Source organism: Mustela nivalis (assembly GCF_964662115.1).
Source record: "Mustela nivalis genome assembly, chromosome: 7".
NCBI classification, from domain to species: domain Eukaryota; kingdom Metazoa; phylum Chordata; class Mammalia; order Carnivora; family Mustelidae; genus Mustela; species Mustela nivalis.
In genome coordinates, this window is record NC_139026.1 from 131,594,209 (window position 1) to 131,615,987 (window position 21,779).

Consider the following 21,779-nt stretch of genomic DNA (forward strand, 5'->3'; position numbering starts at 1 on the left):
GTTAAAATTAAGAGTTCAGTTATAGTACTTTTCTGATGAGGACAATTTTTTTTTTTTTTTAACCAAGAAGGTGAGTGATCTGTATACTGAAAACTATAAGCCACTGATGAAAGAAATTGAAGAAGACACAAATAAATGGAAAGATATCTCATGTTCATGGACTGGAAGAATTAACATTGTTAAAAGGGCTGTACTACTCAAAGCCAATACAATCCCTATTAAAATTCCACTTTTTACAGAAGGTGCTTTTTACCAAGGTAGAAAAAATAATTCTAAAACTTATATGGAACCACAAAAGACCACCCCCCACCAAAAAAAAGAAAAAAAAACCCAAAAAACAAAAACCAAAAAAAAAAAAAAAAAAAACAAGCAATTTGAGAAAGAAGAACAAATCCGGAGACAACACACTTTATGATTTCAAACTATATTATAAAGCTATAGTAATCAAAATAATATTAGCATAAAGATAGCTAGGGATACTAACATAAAGACAGACACATACACCAAATGAAACAGAGTCAAGAGTCCAAAAATAAACCTATGAATAAACGGTCAACTAATATTTGACAAAGGAGTCAAGGACACTCAATAAAGAAAAGATGGTCTCTTCAATAAATGGTGCTGGGAAAATTGTACCTTCACATGTCAAAGAATGAAACTAGACCCCTATCTTATGTCACTCTTAAAAATTAACTCAAAATAAATTACAGACTTAAATATAAAGCCTGAAGTCATAAGACTCCTTGAAGAAAACATAAGAGAAAAGCTGCTTGACATAGGGCTCAACAGTGATTTTTTTGGATATGACAACTAACGCACAAGTAACGAAATAAAAAATAAACAAGTGAGACTACATCACATTCAAGAACTTCTGCACAGTGAAACAATAAACAAAACAAAACAGCAACTTATGGAATGGCAGAAAACATTTGGAAATCATATATCTGGTAAGGGATTAATATTCAAAATCTCATAAAACTCCATGGCCAAAACAAAATTTAAAAAAACAACAAATAATCCAATTAAAAATCAGCAGATGATTGAGACACTTGGGTGGCTGGGTGGTTGAGTGTCTGATTCCTTGTTTTAGCAGGTCATGATTTCGGGGTCATGGGTTTGAGCCCCACGTCCAGCTTCCTGCTCAGTCTAGAGTCTGTTTGTCCCTCCCTGCACTCATGTGCCTATGTGCACATGTGTGTGCATGCTTTCTCTTTCTAATAAATAAGCAAAAATCTTTAAAAAAAATGGGCAGATGATCTAAGTAGACATTTTTCAAAGAAGATATTCAAATGGCCAACAGGTACAGGTAAATCTATTCAGCATTATTAATCATCAGGGAAATGCAAATCAAAACCATTGATAAGCTATGGCCTCATGCTGAGCAGAATGGCTTTCACTAAAGATAATAAGGGTGGGCAAAAATGTGGAGAAAATGGAGTGCTTGTGCCCTGCTGGTGGGAATGTCAATTGGCTCAGCCACTATGGAAAACAGTATGAAGTTTCCTCAAAAAGATTAAAAATAGAATTAACCATATAACCCAGCCATTCTACTTCTGACCATTTATCTGAAGGAAGCAAAATCACCATCTCAAAAAGCTATCTACAGCCCCACGGTCACTGCAACCATTGTTATTCACAATGGCCAACAGGAAACAGCCTAAGTGTCCATTAACAGATGAATAAATGGAGAAAATTGGTGTATCTATAATGGAATAGTACTTGGCCATAAAAAAGAAGGAAATCCTATGATTTGTGACAACATGGCTGGGTCTTGAGGACATTAAGCTAAAAATAAATCAGAGGAAGACAAATACCATACCATCACTCGTATGTGGAATCTAAAACACCGAACTTAAAGAAACTGATTGGTGATTGCCAGGGCTGGGATGTGGAGTGAGGTCGGCAAAATGGATGAAGGTGTTCACAACACATAAACTTCTCTTCATGATACGTGTCCTAGGAATATAATACACAACATGTTGACTCTAGTTAAGAATACTGTATTGTGTATTTGAGAAATTGCTAAGAGAGCAAATCTCGGACATTCTTATCACAAGAAAACAAATTTTGTAACTACGTGTGGTGAGGGATGTTAACTAGATTTTCTGTGGTGATCACTTTACAGTATACGCATATATCAAATCATTTTGTTGTACACCTAGAGCCAATACAAAGTTCTGGGCAATTACATCTCAATTTTTAAAACAGATAAATGAAAGCCACTACACATAGGAAGGTACAAAAGATACAAAATTATTCCCCTCAAGCCAATCGCAGGATAGCATCACTCCAAATTTCATGGCTTACTTACACTTACTGAGACCAGAAAATAAACTGCATTGGAAAACAGTAATAGACAAGCATGAACAAAACCCCTTCTGTGAGAGAGTTGTCAATTTCTATAAAATGACTGCCTCCACTCCACCTAGTCTCCCACTTCTCCATCTAGGTGCAATCATCAGTCCAGAAACCTCCATTTCTGGAAAAAAGTACCGTGGCAAGAAACAAAGAAAACCCAAGACAGCCACAGAGCCAGCCGCCTCCCGAGTTAGCAACAGAATGCCTTGGTAGGAGGGAGGGGGCGCCCAGTGGAGACCTTGCTGGGCCCAAAGGTCTGCCATGGAAAATTGGTCATGAGAAGACCCTTAAGCAGACTCCCTGTTCGGAAATCACAATCCCCTAAACCAATTCTGAGCATGCCCAAGGCTCCTGGGCAGCAGGGCGGGTGGGAGGGGGTGAGGTTTGTGATGCAAGATCTTGCTGCTTGGCAACAAGCGAGGTGCTCCACAAACTTCCAAACAACAAAATAAAACATGATTGGTTTCCCTGTGGGCAATGTAATAGTTAACAGTTAACAGCTTACGGTATAAATAAAGAGGCCAAGTAGGACTATGGGTTCTGTTCACAGTATTGGCACTCAAGGGAGTCGGATTATTTCTCTGACGTCGCTAACGAAGTGACAATATGACATTTGCTTCCCATTCTAGAAAAACATTTTCAATTTTAATGACAATGTGCACGTTTAGTTTGTTCGGAAAAGCAATTCCTAGACTTCGGAAAAATGACAGAAGGGGGTGGGGAGAGAAGAAATCAACTATATACTATACACAACTATACAACTATATACTCAAATAATGGAGGCGATTTTTATAGGCCAGGTATCTAAAAGTAAAGAGTTCAAAATGATATTTTTCAGCACATGGTTTCTGTGAACAGCTAACCATAATTTTTTTCCTTGCCTGCATTCCCAAGTTGGTTTCATAGAAGGCTTTATTGTCGTCCCAGAGCATTGTCTTGCATTAATTTCTATGACAAGGAACCCAAAACACATGGTGCTGAGAGTAACAAAACAGAGTAAGGGAAACAGTCATGACTTGGCACAAAGTGTGACAAGCTGTAAAAAAGGGAATGTTTCAATATCTGAAGTGGTGTTGACTTCCTATGAACAACCTTTTCTCTTCTAAACAGTATCATATTCTTTTCAAGCACATTTGGAACGCAAGTCAAGCTGTGTTTTATTTTTGATTATAATAAACACAGTCAGTTTCCTGTAACAAAGACGTACTAGTGGTGACCAGTTGAAAGCCAAAGTACACCACCATAAGCTGGGCGGGGGGTGAGGTGGTGGGGCCTGGGGGGTGGGTAGGCAACAGATAAAATAAAAGAGCAGCCGTCTGGAAAGTTCTCTTAAAAGAACATAAAAAGGCAGTGTTTTCTTATGAGACTAACACAGAATGCCAAAATATCTAGCTGGGCTCTTTTTTTGTTGTTGTCACTTATGGCAATTTGTAACTAAAAATAGCAAATCCTTCAAAATAGTGGGCTCTCCTATGTGTGTGTGTGTGTGTGTGTTTTAATCACCATTATAAAACTCAAAAACTCTGGACAGTTCTTTAAATGGTAACACAATTTCTTTTGGAAGACTCATCTATGTGGCAGCTTATTATGTTTATCATAGTACTAATCAAACTGTTGTCTTACAATGATCATTTAAAAATGTTTATAGAAAAAGGGAAGGGGGTGAGGAGATACAAACTCCCAGTTTTAAAATAAATAAGTCACAAGGTTGCAAAGTACAGCATGGGAAATAGTGTCAAAAATACTGTCACAACGTCGTACAGTGACCACACTTACGATGGTGAGCATAGCTTAATGTATGGAATCATCCGCCGAATCACTATGTTGCGCAATTGAAACTAATATAACATCATGTGTCAACTATGCTTCAATTTAAAAAGTTTATAATTAGGCATGCACTTAGATTGACCAAGGGGAAATCATGGTTTATAGATAAAGTTTATAAAGCTTTCATGATTAAATTGAATTCCTGATCTCAAATTCATTAGGAAATAATGTAAATCACCTTACCATTTCTTGAACTAATGCTTTTTCATAATCAAGCTCACACAGTAATCTGTCTCTACCATCAAACAGCTAAAAGAGAAGAATATTACATTTTGATTAAAGGAAAGAACAGAACGCCTAAAATTCCTCCTCAGTAGAATTTAGCAACACATATTTTGATTTTAAACAGGAGAAAAAGGGATCATAATACGATTTAGAAAATTTAAATGTCTGTAGATTCTCATGTAACAATAATACATTATGATACAATTACTGTATTTTTTACTAGAAAAGCAAGCAATATACACACAGGAAATGCCAATTTATTTATAATCTTCCTCACACAACCCCAACAAAATGTGCATCTATATATAATAAAGTAAGTAGAGTCTGTCAAGAAGAGCAATTTTGCTTTTCCTTTATAGGATCCATTTCTTTTATTTTAGATTTTTGTGTTCTATTTTGTGTACATCAGGTTCTCTTCATGCCAGCTGAAAACAGCCATCAAAGAGCATACACTCTAGGGACACTCTACTTCTACGACTTGCCTCACTGTCTTCAATGATTATTTGCCATTTGTGTATATTTATATCACATTACATTTTATACACTGATATAATATAACTGATATATATCATGATATGTATTATCAATGATATATATCATATATTATGTATTATATATCAGTTATGTAATATATATATGCATATATGCATATGGCATACAATATATGTCAGTGATATATTATATACATATATTGTATGTATGTCAGTTATACACGCTGATGAACTTCAAACCTTGGTTCTGACATCCACTCAATTAATTCATATATTCATCATTTAATACACATGGATGGAACACCGTTTAGATGCCAGGAGGTCTATGTTCATCTATGGAGTTACAGAAATGAAGTAGAACAGAACATTTCCTCTGGAGCATCTACAGTATGGTAGGACAGCAATGTGAAAAAATGACCATAATACATAAGAAAATATGTTAATAAGCCATATTTTCAGGTGGTTAAAAAGCATAAAGATCCACATATCCCAGCAACCACATTATAATCAGATCAAGTGACCAACCAGGTATAAAGTAGAAAGGAGAGAGGAGAGATTGACTCTCAATTTCTCATCTGTTTTTGGGATTGATGAACAATCAAAGTCATTCATTTAAGTGGGGGAAAACAGCAGAATCCAGATTCAAGGTGTAATGAGTTCAAGTCTTGACAGTGAGTTTGATGCATATGTAAAGAATTTTTTCAGCAAACATTTCTTAAGTCTGATGACTAAGAATATAAACAAGACAGTTCCCGACCTCAAGAGAGCAAAGAATCCCGGGTATGCAAGGCCACAGAGAGAACTTCTAATTACCATAGGAAATGGATAGGGATTGTTGAAGTGCGTGTAACACTGAAATTAAAGATGAAAACAGAGTTGAAACTAGAGACGGGGTGTTCAGGGTAATCATGAAGCAGGAGAGGAAGTTTGGAATCACTGGTAAGCAAATGTGCCAGTTATGGGAGAGACTGACATCAGCTAGAGAGAAAATGAGGAAGACCAAGGATAAACAGAGTTCCCAAGAATGGCATTCAAGAGGAAAATGGAGGATAAGTAGCCACTGACAGATATTGCTTAGGAAGGAAGGAAGAATCGTGTGACAAATCAGAAGTGAACATTGGTGCAGAAGAGTCTATGACACAGCCAGTAGTCCTGTCACATACGACAGATAATCCAGGAAGGAAAAAATCTAAGAAGGATCAAAGGCAATATGAACCTCACTGTGACCTTATCCACAGGAAAAACTAGCATCGGGGGAGTGAAAAGGGGGCTGGTAAACACAGATTTCTTTTAAATAGTATTTGAAGTACAGTAAATGGCAATGGGTTAGGTGTGATTAAGGTCAATGGATAGCACCAAGATAATGGTTTCACCATGTCTTAGGCCAGAGGGAAATTTTAAAAGGCATAAGAGTGAAAGGGGCTGATGAAGAAAGTTCCAGAAGAGAAGGAAGAGATGATTCAGGGAATAGATGGAAGGATGAGTCAGGGCAAAGAAGAATGATCCTGTTTGGATCAAAACAAGTAGAGGTAAGGCTAGGTAAGATAAGCCACAGAGGAAGAGAAAGCAGAGGGGGGGGGGGAATCAAGTGTTTGCCACGTTTTCTGTGAATTAAGAAGTAGTGTGGAGGATGGAATATGGAAATTGAGAAAAGTAGTGGTAAGATTAGAAGAGCTGTAGGGGATAGTAGGAAAGGGTGTTAATTAGATCCAAGTAAAATGACAGACAGAGAGAGGGTGCATCCACTCTGGGTTAAAACCCCATACACTTGGAAATGCCACCAGCAGGTAAGGATTGACCCATCTCCACGGGAGCAGGGCTGAAGAACAGCGGGGACTGGCTAGACAGGAGCCTCTGAAGGAACACAGCGGTATAGTTGATAAGGTGTGAGGGTCGACGGCAGGGTTAGGGGAGGTAATGGAATGAGGTGGAAGGAAAGGAAAAGATTCTGTTTTGAGTCATCATACCTTGGTCTGAAAAGGAGTGTCACCAAATTTTCAATGGGTGTCAAAGGCCATTAACCCCAATCCTTCCTGCCTCTTAGATCACTCTTCTCAGTGACCTCTTCTGCTTTATGTCTCCACTCTCTTTCATCTTTCCATTGGCATCATTCAAAAATATTCTAGTTTCTTCTTTAAAAAATGTCCTCCCTCAGCCTCACGTCCCTCTCCAACTACTCCCCTACTTCTCCCTGACCAGCCACAGCCCAACTTCTAGAGGGCTGCCCACACTCACTGTCTCCACTTCTGCATTCACCCAGCTTCTCACCTGCTCCCACCGTTTCAGGAAAATCACTCTCATTAACATCACGGGGGTCACCCTGTTGCCAGACTAATTGCCTAATCTTCCCTTTTGAGCTTTTAGCATGGCTGGTGGCGGGACACACTGCAAAGGAAATTCTCCCTTGCTTTGCTTCCAGGATGTCCCCTCTCTGGCTTTCCTCATTGCCTGTTCTCATCTTTACTCAAATGCTCACCAGCCTGAACTTCTCTTTTACCTCTCCTGCCTTCAACCATATCAATGACCGTAGAGTTTACTGCCTAAACATCCCTAGAATTCATCCTTCCCAGTCATCCCCAGCGTCACTGTCCTCTTTCTGTTTCAGATTATACTTTCCCTGGTTTATCCAAGTAACCTCTTAACCGGTCTCTCTGGTTCTAGATTTTCCTTCCTCCTGCTCATTTTCTTTCTGAGACATGAATCCAATCCTTCCCCAACGTTTAAAGGTCCCCCATGGCCTCAGAAGGCAATGCAAATCCCTTGGCATGATTAATAATCCCTGCCAGGAGCCCTGCTTCTTGCCACCCCTGACTCTCACATACCCTCAGCTGTAGGCAGTCACATGCACTGACTTCCCTTCTGCATGTTTCTAACCCTTCCCACCTCCCATGCCCCCTTCCTGGCGTATTAGAACCGCTCTTCTGGGAGTCAGCTTCCAGGACCTTCCTCCAACCTTCCTGGACCCCTTAAAATCCATGCTGGGCTCTCCCACGAGGCCCAGAGCAATCTGTACTCAGTCTTACACTGCCCTGCCTCCTGATGCTGACCACACGCCGGGCTGTCATCTCTGACTTCTGGCTGACTCCCTCCCAGAAGGATTCGTATTATGGCCACAGCTAGAATACAGATTCAGCTGTTATTAGATTATTGGAATTTTAACATGAAAGTTACTGAATATCATAAAAGACAGTGCTTTAAGCCCTGATGGGTGGCAAGAGATCAGCTTAACCAGCTACAGGCCATTTTCAACTTTGTTTTCACTGAATCCAGGGGTAAACAAGACAAGGTGTGTCTTATCCAGGGGCTTCTGAGCTGCTCACCTGTTCCCCCTCTTCCTGCCCCAAGACAAATGCTCATACATAGCTCACTGGATTCCTACCTCATGCTTCAGCCATACCAAATCACAAAAGAGTCCACAAACACATCTCACACTTATGCATTCATGCTCTGAACCCAGCACTTCCACCCTCCTACCTACCTGGAAAGATCAGCTCCACTGAAAAAGTGTGAAATAGGTGTGGAACTGTGTGTGAAGCCTTTCTAGAACCTTCCAGGTAAAGCTAGACATCTTTTATACTTCCATTACAGTCCACGTCACACAGCCCTAGGATTTTTGTCTCTTGCTCTAGATTTATTCTGCTCTACAGCAGGGCTGTGTGTGTGTATGTGTGTGTGTGTGTGTGTATGTGTGTGATTATTGTATCTTGACAGTAGCTTAATGCCTGGCACTAAAAGGATTTAATAAACATTACTGAATTAATTGATTTAGTGGAGGATATTGGAAACCAAACCAGTAAATATCAGCTCACGTTTGTTCAACAACTCCTGATGTGCTTTCCAATCAGCAAAGCACTTGGATGCGCATTATCTCATTCTACCCTCACAGTAAGCCTGTGAGAGAAAGGAAGTAGGATAAGGCACTGGCCCAAGGGACCACAGTGGCAGAAATGAAAGAGGAAACCAAGGTTCAAGAGTCTTTCTGCTCAATACCAAATTGTGCCTGTATTCAACGTTCTGTGGTGGTCCAGTACATATAAAGAAAAAAAGAAAAGAGAAAGGATTTAAAAAATGATCAATCAGGCTAGGAATCTGCTATATTTGTCTAGGAGAGAGTTGTGAATTAAAAATATGGCCTAAGATATACTTATACACATATATATGTATATATTTTGAATTTTATAGTAGCCTTGTTAAAAAAAGTAAGAGAAATATGAGAAATTAATTTTAATAATATATTTTTATCCAAATACTCATTCAAAATATTATCATCTCATTGTGTAATAATCAATTTTAAAAAGCACTGCTGAGATATTTCACTTAAATGCAGTCTTTGAAACCCAGTGTGTACTTCTCACATACAGCACATCTCAGTGTCGGGGCTAAAACTTCATCAGAAATACCTGATCTGTATTTAGATTGCATAAAGTTTACAGAAGAAAAAGCAGATGCACATACCAAGTTATTTAAAATATACATAAAGGTTTCCCAATAAACTGAAACAAGTATCAGTTTTTTAAATTTAAATTAAAAAATTAAAATGAAATATAATTAAAAACTGAGTTCTTCAGTTGCACCAGATACAACTCGTATGGTCAGCTAGCTACATGGGGCTACCACTGGCCGGTGCGGACCTAAGGAAGCTGAGGATGCATTTAACTGGAATCTTTACACTCACACAGGGTATATAACTCGTCATTCGAAGGGGTATGTCTCTTTCTAATTGGTGGTATTGGTGGTTTCCTAGTCAGATTTTTTGCTTTAATTTCTTGCACTCCTCGCAGAGAATAGTAAGGTTCCACAACTCATCTCTACCAGTGACAGGATAGAATGAACACTTCTAGAAACATTTAAACCTTCCTTGGAGGCTAAGTGACACTGGAAAGCTGGGACTATCTTTTCAGTTGTCGACATTGATGCCAAGAAGGCTAAACTTGTCTGTCCACAGACTCTTGTTTTCTCTGCAAGGATGGGACTCCTGCTTTTTCTGCTGCAAATGGGGCAAGTGCAAGAAAATGAACTTGCTCCGCAAACCCCTGTGATGGGTCTGGTTTTCAGAGAAAACATCTCCCACCTCTGACTCTTCAGGGTAACCAAGTCTTTAAAAAATAGTTTGTAAAAGTAATTTTATTGAAAACCTAAGAATACCCTGAACTGTAAAATCGGCTTGAAATTTGGACCCAAACTTAGGCACAGGTGGCTGTTTGCTGGAAACACCGCTAGTGCCTCTGCAGGACTGAATGTTTCATTAAAACTGAATGTTATCCAGTTTCAATTAATTTTCATTTTCAAACTGGCACTCAATTTGGTGAGAACATTGATGTTTATTTGGAATAAATCAGGGATATAAATACACATTTTCGCCTGTAAATTTCCTGAACTCTAAACACATTCTCATTCTATGAATCACTCAGAGAGCATCTGTCCATGGGCACCAAGTACTGTGCTTAGCACTGGGAATATTCCAGAAATGGAGATGTTACCATCTCTGCCCTCATGAGGCTAGCAGTGCGGCAGGGAAGATGGCCCTTCGCTGAAAATGTGCTGATAACTAGGATGGGATGCTGCCATAGAGAGTTAAGAAAGCACAAAGCAGGGGAGCCCAACCTGTGCTGCTGTGGTCCTCCTGCCTTGGATGCCCTGGGAGATCTTGACCTTCCTGACACCAAAAGAAATCCTGTTCAAAATGCAGATTCCCTGCATAGCATAAGCCCAGTTCATGTGCAAACACAAAAATGAACATGAAGCCCCATCTGGGATGAAAACAAGATTGCTCATTCTTAATAATAGAATTCTCCCACTAGCACATCTTCGGACCCCTGGTGTCATATAACTTTCCAGTTCCTTACAGTCAACAAGGTAGACAACTCAGTTATCCCAAAGAAATGAACTATCTGTACATTAATTCATTTTCAAGGCAGAATCCTTATTGATTACCAGAGACCTTACCCAAATCACGGGAGAGATTAAATGTAGAAAGTCCCCAAGACAAGTGGGACACAGTGTGATCTCACCCGTCGTGCCGGTATTTCAATGTAAAAGAGTCGTTCGTCAATGTAAAAAGTTACAGTACCTTTTGAATAGTTCTTTGATTCTTTTCTACCTTCTCTTTCAGAGTTATAATTTCATCTTCTGTAAACAAAAGGAAAGAGAGGCCAACCATGAAATTACAAGCTTACGGCCCTATATTCAAGCTCCCTGCTTCAGGGCAGGCTGCACACTGCTGGCAGGCATGGCGGACGCAAGTCCTAGCAGGACTGTGACCTTCACAACTGCCCTTGACATTCACAGCCTTCTTCCTGCTGTTCAGAAGGCTGGTCATATAGGAATTAAGAACTAAGTTCAAGATCCAAGTGTGGCTGAGGGCTGAAAGCTTTTGATCGATACTAGCAATGGACATTTTTGCTGTTAGTCACAGCCAATGCAAAGTGCTTTAGCAGGTGGCACTTTATGACTCAGAACTACCAAAGCCTGAAAAAGTGGTATCACACCACATTAGAAGGGAAACGAAACTACACTGATATGGTATATTTTATAGTCAATGGATACTGTAATCTATCTGATTTCATCAATATTTTGCTGTTAAGTGTTTTTGTTTTGTTTTGTTTTGTTAATTGCTTCTTCATTGCTTTTCATCCCTGCAAGTAAGGGGAACATCATGTAAGTAACAGAAATACAAAGATAACAGTAGGTGAAAAAAATACTTTAAAACACATGATTTAAGTGGAACTTTTACCAACGCTTATGGTATGTAAAAAAGGGGAGTATGAGGCATGCACATGACAATTTGTACTTTAATTTGTCCAAAATTGAAGATAATTCCATAGTAAATAGTGCCATATTTTCCTGAAGGTCCAACTCTGTTCCTCCACAAAGCATACCCCAATCTGCATGCTTAGGTACTTAAAGGTTATAAATTTTAGATAATCAATCAAGCATGTGAAACAGGAATCAGCAAAAGTTTCTATCCTTTATAATATTTCTAAGTGAAATAGAGCACTGCTTTGTACATTTTTCAAAGGTCAGTGCTCAACTTGGGTCGGGGCGGGGAGTGGAAAAACACCTTGATTTAGAATGGCATGAGACTATAACCACAAAGAAACCATCTTTCCCAAGCAAGGAATGCCATCTTCAATGAAAACCAAAGATGGCTATCAAGCCAGTCTTGTACATGTAAATAACCAAGCAAACGGATGTTCGGTAAAGAGGACTGCTGCCACGGACCACATGACGTGTCCGATGCGTAGGTTTTTCTCAAAAACGATTGTAAGGGGTTACCTAATGCTGAATTTTCCTTTAGGTTGAGTCGGATCGCTTCTTCGAGCTCTGCAATGATCTGCAGCATTCTCTCATTTGCCACTTTGTACTCCAGATTTTCCCTCTCCAGCATCGTCTCTCTGGCAAAAGCGTCCTGAAAGATGGGGAGATCCGCGTCTCTAAGCAGAGAGCCGAGCATTTAAATATGCAACACAAGACAATAGAGATGCAGAAGAGCTATCATATAATTTTCTGAATTCTATTACACACTTATAATATGAATAGTAAAAAGGAAGGAGATTAAATAGAGCTCGCTGGAGAAAGGCTGCAGTACAGTCTGTACAAAGACCACAGCACATGGGGACATTTTATTGACAGGAATAATGCATATCATACTGTTTGTGTGCCCTCATCATTCAGGTCAATTCATTATGGAGGCTGCGCCCGGGGAGGCAGCTGGGGCCTCTCCACCCACACTTCCCCCTGTGTGTGTCTGAAGCGCTGTCCGCCTGTAACTAGGCAGGCTGGGGGGACCGGGACGGGCAGCGCCAGGGGGTGGCAAAGTGCGCAGCTAAGGAGGGGGGCTTGTTGCCTTTGTGGCATTTCCCAGTGTCGGCGCTGCCAGTGTCATGAAGAGCACATCACATGTCAAAGCGGTGACGTGTTCAGGCTGGGAGCCGCATGGAGCCCATCAGGCGCGCGGATATCCACACAGTTGGTTTTCGGCTGGGTAGAGGAGCCACCCAGAGGCAATTCATATTCTGAACATTAACGTGGCTTTGCATGCCTGTCACACTGGGGACTGTGCAGGCGTTTAATGCTATTGAAGACTTCGGTTTAAATCTCTATGCAAACAGCGATTACCTTGTAAGAAGGTTTCAGGATAACTTACAACAAAGGACTTTAAAGTTATAGTTTTAGTAAAGCAAACTCATTTACATTTTTATTATGTGCGTCTTTTGTTTAAATCTTGCCATGTCCATTATGGGAGAGGCTTTTTCTTACGCAATAGAAGCTTATTGGGACAGCTACTCTTCCTTTCTTCTTCTTCTTCTTGTCTGTTTCAAAGCTATTGAAAAACATCTGAATATACTCTCGCTTATGGCTGTCTGGATTTTACTGCCACACTTTTTTTTTTTTTTTAATTAAGATATAATGGACGGGGAAGCTGGTGCAGAACTTTTTACTTCCTGATGGGAAAATATTAAATGATCACACGATCTCAAAATATTAAGAAGCATGCTAAAAAGTCATTATATTATTATGTTAAAAGAAATAGAAGGTTCTATATGCCTTGCTTCAGAATTCATATAGTTAACAGAAGTGCTTTCGAACTTTGAAGTAATCTTCAGATTATAATGTATTCTTCTCGCAGCAATGTCATGATTGCCAATACACAAAAATAAGATCTCTCAAAAACAGAATCTTCCCTCCCAATATACTGGGTTCCTTTCAGAATTGTATTTTTATTTAAATTTAGAGAGATTCAAAAGCAAATTATTAAAATGTTTTACTCTGTGGTCATAATGGCTCAGAAGGAAAATGAGTGGCTACAATTTCTGCAGTACATTTAATAAAGCCAGTACCTTCAACAGGAAGCTGCCTACTAATGAAGTTAGTCACATCAGAGTTAATTTTTAAAATGACGCTAAGTTTTGCACTAAACCAATACAAATCTTCGTGATTTTGACCCAGCACTTCATTTACATTATTTGAGCCCAACTCATTCTTAATTGATGAAAACTGACAAATCTAATAGTTAATAAACAGCACTGTTGGAATAAAGGAAGAACCCCAGTCATTAATTTCTAGTCCCACACAGTTCAATGTGAAACCATCACAGAATGTACTTACAGACTAAAAAGGGATTTTTAAACAAACAAACAAACAAACAAATAAACAAGCAATATCTGTCTCCAAAGGCTTAAGCATACATTTCCTAACTAGCATAATAAGAACATCCTATGACAGGAGCCCTCGTTATCATAAACTAAACAAGACCTATCTGAATTAATCACATGAAGCATAAAATGTGTAAGTGGTGGCAGCTAATTCCTCGATGCGTTTTCTAAAACTCTCCTATAAAAGCAGGAAACAAGGAAAACACATTCAACTGGACAGTTTTCCTCTTCATATCCATCTACACAGACCCCATCCTTGTGAGGTTAATCTTTAGCTCTGTCCCCACCATCTGTCAGCTGCAGGAACTGCACGTAATTAACTATTCAGACTCCCCCAGCAATGAGGACACTCATTAGCAAAATGAACAAAGGGATAGTTCTGGGCTGCCACGGTCATCTGTTACACTCTGAGTGGCAGGTTTTGTGGTGGTGTTCCTTCTACCATCTGCCCAACACCACTAGTTTTTGGCTTATTTAAACCATGAGACTTCTCTAAAATAAACTGCGTTAATAAACCGAGGTTTAAAAGGAGGGAGATCATTAAAAGGTGGTTAACTGCATGTAGCTATTTAAAGCGGCATTGTAGCTGCGGAGAGATCGTGTGGGATCCACGACCGTTCTGGAATTTTGAATTTCTAAGGGAACCTGCCGAAGTTTTCCTATCACGTTGGGAAAACGAGGACTTCTGGCGGTGGCTTCGGCGCCATTCACCAGATGGGCACGATCCCTGTTCCCTGGTTTCGGAATCCTAAACAGGTCCCAAAAGAATCATTTAGGAATGCTTGGTGTACTGTAGAGCCTTGTTACTTAAAGTGTGGTCCACAGCCCCGGCCTCACCCAGGAGGGTATGGGAAACGCAGCCTCTCAGGCCCCAGCCCAGACCCACTGGCAGAACCCTTGTCTTCACCGCAGCCGCGGGGGATCCACAGGCACAATAAAGGGCGAGGAGCTCTGCGCAGAGCCCGCATGTGCCTCTCAGCAGTCTCCCTTCTGCCTTATTGGTATCGCAATTCCGCAGGCTCCCCGGCTCTTGGACATCTCAATTTGCTGCTGGGGCGTGCAGTAGGCTTCTGATGCGCGCCCACGCTGCCTGACAGTCGTGGAGAGGAGCAGGTGCTCTCCCAGTGAGTGACAGCCAGGCAAGTGGCGCACTGGGGCGGTGCAGCCCTGCAGAGCCGCCACTCTTGACGGACAGCTCTGTTTCAGAGCTGTCAGCAACAAGCAGTTACGTTCCCTTCTGGGGGGTGGGGCGGGGAGGAGGGTGATGGTTGCCCAGGTCATTTATGGGAGGGTAAGGGGGAAAAAATGAAGTCTTTTCAAAACGGACAACTCCGATCGCTATTAAAATGCATGGGCACGTGTGCGGGCAGAGACGTGCACCCGGGCGCATGCGCTCTGACAGGCCAGCCTCGGGGAGCAAGCCTCCAGGAGACTGATCACCGCACAGCACCGCAACCAGAGAGCCGCAGACAGGTGGGTACGTCACGATGGTTTCCTACAGAACTGAACTGGAAACGACGCCCAGTCCTTGAGTGACGGTGCTCGGGAGGGATATTCGACATCAAGCCTGGAGAGCTATATATATAGCTCTATAGCTTGAAGAGCTCCCTTTCCTGATTTCCATTTTGTTATAAATCTGATTTCAGCTCTCTGTCTATTAAAGTTTCCCTTTGCGATCACATTCTCATCAGATTTTTCTCAAAAACCGTTCTAGAGAGAGAGAGATTGTGACTACCTATTAACTGTAAAGCTATTCATGTAATTGGGACTGTCAGTAAGAATGAACTAGAGGGTTTCCCCACTGCTTATTCAGCTTGCTTATTTCAAGTGGTTTCAAGTTCTCTCCACCACAACTTTGAAGTTCTCCAATTCGTTCTCCGAATTGGATTTCCAAATCTAATAGATGCTTGATGGGTCAAGCTTTTTTTTTTTTAACCACCAGAGGGAGCAGTTGTATAAGATGAAAATTCAAATTAAAAAAGATCTCTTCCAGAACCTCCATGGCGTGGAGTTTTAGGAAATCTTAGAGGATTAAAAAAAAAAAAAAAGTATCCTCCATAAGTTTACTTTGTATAACTCATGATCTGTTTTGCGGCCTTCATGTCCACGTTCCTGAAATGCACACCAGTCCCAGACCGCTCTACCTTGCCCTTAATCAAGGAGGGAGACTGGCACCACACATTTTATTGGGGTCCCCAGGAGCTGGGAGAAATGTGTACTCCTATTTAATCAGGAGTATCTCAACTCCCTCAGATCTTAGGGTTTACAGAAATTGTGATGTGGTCTCCCTGGGGACAAATGATAGTGGAATGACCAGGGTGTTCAGGATGCCCTCTTGAGCCAGGGAACACCCTACTGATACAAGAGCAGCATAGAGCCCCCCCCCCCACCTCCTTGTCTTCACGAAGCCACTACCCATCTTCATCCTCAGAGAGAGGATGTCAGAGAGAACAATGGCCAGGTTGAGGATACTTAGAGATATAAGCATTACAAGACGGACCTCCTGGGTTAGTGTCGGGACCTCAGTTGGGCTGAACAGGTCCTGAGGTTTGAGGTCTGTTCAGAGCATTTCATGGAATGTAAACTAGATGGTCACAGGACTTGTGTTATTTCCTCATAATGATAACTAGGATTTACATACTCAGCTTTCCTCAAAGCCCTCAAAGTAATTCACATTCAGTACAACAGGTATCCTTCTCACAACTATCTCTTTTAGCTAGGCGGGTACCTGCACACTTCACAAATGGGAAATAAATGGACCAACATCACCCTGCCCATCTGGGCTGGATATCCTTGACCAAGACAGGATTAAAAGCCAAAAACTATTATAGCTGTTTTAGTCCTTTCTATTAAATTATTGTCTCCAAAACATAAGGCTGGATTTAGACCCAGGAAAAGGTTAAAGTAAGTGCAAAAACTGGAAATGCCTCTTCCATAGCAATCAGAACATGTAAAAAGAATTAATATTTAATTTTATTAGATCTATGCTACTGACACAATATTATATTACTTAGGAGATACTCAGGGTTTTCTTAAGAATATAAACGATTCTAATAGGTTATACAAAGTAAACACTTCTTCACCAATTAGTAAACAAAATCCTTCAGGTTGAGACAAGTGCAATTCCTTATCTCTTCTAAACTTGGAGTTGTAAATAAGATTACTAGCGTGAGATTTAGGTAAACTATGGATTGTTCTTAAAGGGACGGGCAACGTGTACGTGTTTTTTCCTAGTGTTGACATTTGGATGTATAATTCTTCAGACTTTTCTGTGCATATCTATGCATGTGTCAATATGTATATGGATATGTATATACCTGTAATAATATATGCATACATTATAATAATATTAGAGTCTATTTTATATATACCTACCAACTAGTTAATTTGGAAAATCACAACCTTGACATCTTACTGTAGAGCATAGAGCTCCATATCCTTTTGTGGGCGTCAGGTCAGCTGGGACCTGGTTCCCATGTGATCCTCACCATGTACTAGCTGTGTGCCTGGGAAGAGTCACTTAATCACTCCATCTCTGCTTCCTTCTCCGTAAACTGAGCCAGGAGATGAGAAGAGGTACCACTGATGAGGCATGTGGTGCCCACCAGTTGGCTTTCAAAAGACTGTTATACTTCTGGCCTCTCTTCTAGCCTCTCTGACTCAATCAGCTTCTTGCGCTTAGAATCTAATAATAAAGACTCTTCTGTGGTTCTGAACTGTGGCTGGGCCACAGCCAGTGGCTCAAAGCTGACTTGAGATGAAAATAAATTCACCTTCAGCGTCCACACTTTCCAGAGCCCTTAAAATTCTCCTCCTTGACAGGAGTTAAGCCTCTCCTTCCCCTCTCCTTCCATTTCTGTTCCCACCAGTCCTTTTGTCCAAGTAGTAACCCACCTTCTGGCTTCCTCTGAAGCAGGAGAATTAGGGGAAAACCTTTCAAGAATGTTCCTTGAAGGTCCTCCTGTTCTATGGTGCTTCCTGGAAGCCTCTGACATGGAGAGATCACTAAACAGCAAAACGGGGCTGGAGTCTTCAAAATTAAAACAAAAGTCTACGTGCTCTTCTAGAGTAGGACAATTTCTACAGTGGGAAATAGGTTATTTTATTTCTATTATAAATAAAAATTGAGAACAATTGTATGGCTCCTATTAATGATGATGGGTTTTCTAGACTATGTCTTGAGGAGAAAAGGGTTGAAGGGGCTGATGTTGTGGAGAGATACCCAAGATAGACCACTTGTATTTCCTTTACTCTTGACCCAAGCTTTTGGAAAGTTATAACTTTATGTATATATATACATTAAAGTAAATTATTCATTGCTTTGAAACTTACAAATTTTTGAAGTCTAGACTCTTCGTATTGGTCTAGTTCTTCTCTTAATTCCTTAATAACTTCTTCTCTTTCCTTCAGTTTTTTTAACAAAACACTCATTTTGATACTAGTTGATTCATGCACAAAGGCCTCTTCTTCCACCTCAAAGAATTGCTGGGGGGAAAAGCAGGATTAAAAATCAGACACTAAGCAAGCACCATCAGAAACTAGTTCATGTTTTATTTAAGCAACAGTCTTGTAAGTTATTTGATTTTTGTAACTTGCACACAATTTTTAGGAAATAACTATATTTATATTGAATGATAAGCTAAAGTGCCACAGAATATAGCACATTATGCTCCTATAAAACACAAAGCACAATGGGGTCCTCTAACTGCGTGGGCCACGCAAGTAATCACAGTAAACCTTAATTGTAAATTTACAGCATGGTTGTGAATGTCCTACTTGACTCTTGCCCTAGAAAGGAAGATAACAAAAATTTGAATATGTAAAAACAGAAGTAAGCTTCAACGTGCAACTAATTCCCCCAGGGGTTTAATATGGAGATGTAGAGACAAGTACCATATCTTTCCTTTTTTCCACAGAAAAGTTTTGCAGACCATTAATCTAGACAGACTAGGCTTCATTTGAAAACTTAGGAAACTGAGACCAAAGCAGAGGAAGATGCATTAAAATAGAATTTTTTTTCCCCATGTAAAGTTGTGGATAATGAACCACTACGTGTAAGAAAGTAATCTTCAGGGTCTATATGCATAACCATTCTAAAATAATGTAATTCTAACATATCATTCAGTTCTCTCCGCATGGAAAATAAAGTTATTTTTTTCTTAAAAGAAATTGAATAAACTGCTTTATGATAACACTGATCAAATAGAAATTAAATGAAAAAAATACACTCTCAAATTGGTTTTAAATGAATTTGTATATTAGTTGATACTGTATATCACGTATGGCATTGTCTCTATTTTAATTAATTTCACATTTAATTAATTTGGCTCAGTCTGTTAAGCGTCTGACTCTTGATTTCTACTCAGGTCATAATCTCAGGGTGGTGAGATCGAGTCCCACATCGGGCTCTGTACGGGGCACAGAGCCTGCCTGGCATTCCTTCTCCCTCTTCCTCTGCCCCTCCCTACTCACACTCTCTCTCTCTCTCTTTTAAAAAAAGATTTAATTCATTTTACCTTATATCATGAGCATGCCCCAAGCCATTAACATTTTACATAAGTGTAATTACTGATAGTTATACCACATTCTGCTCTATAGAAATGCCATTATTTATATAATTATAATTATATATATATGTGTGTGTGTGTGTATATATATATATATATATATTTTTTTTTTTTTTAAGTTCTTCACCATACTGTGTCTTTATACCTACACCTCTGTCCACATTTCTGATCTTTTTCCTTGGCATAGGTCCTTAGAAGTAGAATTCCTGGCCAGAGCATGCAAATGTTTTAATGGTCTTGATTCACTTTACAAATTTATTTTCAAAAAGATTGTATGGTTTATATTCCACCTTGAGGATGAGGGTGTTTGTTTTACTACATTCCCTGAATCATTGTATATTTTCAGAGTCTTACTATGACAATATATGAACACAGTATTTTATTTTTGTTTAATGAGCATGTTTCGCAGCCTTTTTAAATTTATTTTTTATTTTTAAAAAAATTTATTTACTTATTTGAGACAGAAAAAGCAAGAGACAGAGCATGAGCAGAGGGGGAGGGGAAGGGGCAGAGGGAGAGGGAGAAGCAGACTCCCTGCTAAAGCAGGGAGCCAGAAGAGGGGCTCCATCCCAGGACCCTGGGATCATGACCTGAGCCGAAGACAGATGCTTCATCAACGGAGCCAGCCAGGTACCCCTGAATCAAAACGTTTTGATCACCATTCAAAGTGATTTTTTTTTCATATATTATTTATGCTAGATGTTTTGAAAATACTTAATTCTAATTATATGCCCTTTTACTGAGAACCCAAAATAGTTTTAGAACTTCCATTGATCTCTTTAGTAGTTTTACAGATTAGTTTTCCTATTTCCGTTTGCTCGTATAGAGTGCTTCCCCGTTTGCACTCAGTGCTCTGTAGAACGAGGTTACAGCACCAGACAGGGAAGAAAGGCTTCCAAAATGAACGCTGTTACTCCCTTACTTCCAGCATATAAAACTCTCATTTTCAACCCTGAAGTGTAAAAATCATGTTGTCCATTTTGAACTGTTTTGAGAATTACAGCATGATTCTGTTTTTAAGTGTTCACTGCTAATGTATTTGAGCACATGCACATACAAGGAACACAGTAAACCTAGTCACATCTGCTAATACACCTAATATTCTATTTCAGAGTTAGAGTTACGAACTAAAATTGTTCCCTAATATATGATGAGCACTGGTCAGCTGAGGAGAGTACGAGACTAATGGAGATCTGAGAGTCAAGCTAGGAGCAGAACACCGACAGGGCCAACGTCACACTACTGTAAAAATCAGCATATGAATCTGCAGTACAGTGGGAACGAGTGAAAGTAAAACAATCCACATGACAGTTCCAGCTTTTTAAATGGAGTGATGTCAAAGAACAGGGTTAACCATGTAGAGCAGCATGGACTGTGTCGGCAAACCAGCTCTCACCTAGCCCTGGGCCTCAGTCTTACTATCTGTAAAATGGGATTAATAGAAGTACCTAAAGGGCTCTGAGAATTAAATAAGACAATGCACCTAAACCATTTTGTATCTACAATACAGCCAGCTCCCTGTGTTAGCCTCTAGCATTTGACTTCTGTTCTGTCTTGTCATTCAAACCCAGATGCCACTGGCCCTGGGAAGCCTTAGCACCCCACCTGCCCACCTGCCCTCCACTGTTGTGGTCTTTCTGTATCTTGTCAACACTCCTCTTGGGTCACTTCATCTATTATTTGCTTATTCATTAATTTTTTATGTTCTGAAGATGATGGATTTTACATTTTTTTTAAGGATTTTATTTATTTATTTGGCAGAGAGATCACAAGGAGGCAGAGAGGCAGGCAGAGAGAGAGAGAGGAGGAAGCAGGCTCCCTGCTCAGTGGAAAGCCTGATGCGGGGCTCAATCCCAGGACTCTGGGATCATGACCTGAGCCGAAGAAGGCAGAGGCTTAACCCACTGAGCCACCCAGGCGCCCCGGATTTTACTTTTAAAGACTTATTTATTCATTTATTTTTTAAGAGAGAGAGTGGGAGGGGGAGGGGCAGCGAGAGAGGGAGGGAGAGAATCTCAAGCCCGCTCCTCACTGGGCAGAGCCTCACACGGGATTCAATCTCAGACCCTGGGATCATGACCTGAGCTGAAACCAAGAGTCAGACGTTTAACCAACTAAGCCACCCAGGCGCCCCTATTTTACTTTTAAGAGTTACC

General features: G+C 40.2%; 1 protein-coding gene across 3 annotated transcripts in view; it reads right to left on the minus strand.

The window, feature by feature from the left end:
• The window catches only part of LOC309870057 (uncharacterized protein C10orf67, mitochondrial), a 153,369-nt gene that overhangs the window by 80,219 nt on the left and 51,371 nt on the right, over positions 1 to 21,779 (minus strand). For all 3 annotated transcript variants that reach the window (XM_082742132.1, XM_082742131.1, XM_082742133.1), the window contains 4 exons: positions 18,389 to 18,541; positions 12,177 to 12,309; positions 10,972 to 11,030; positions 4,369 to 4,434 (listed from right to left, as the gene is read on the minus strand). In XM_082742132.1, the coding sequence (XP_082598258.1) occupies positions 4,369 to 4,434; positions 10,972 to 11,030; positions 12,177 to 12,309; positions 18,389 to 18,541 (411 nt within the window). The remainder of the gene's footprint in view (positions 1 to 4,368; positions 4,435 to 10,971; positions 11,031 to 12,176; positions 12,310 to 18,388; positions 18,542 to 21,779) is intronic.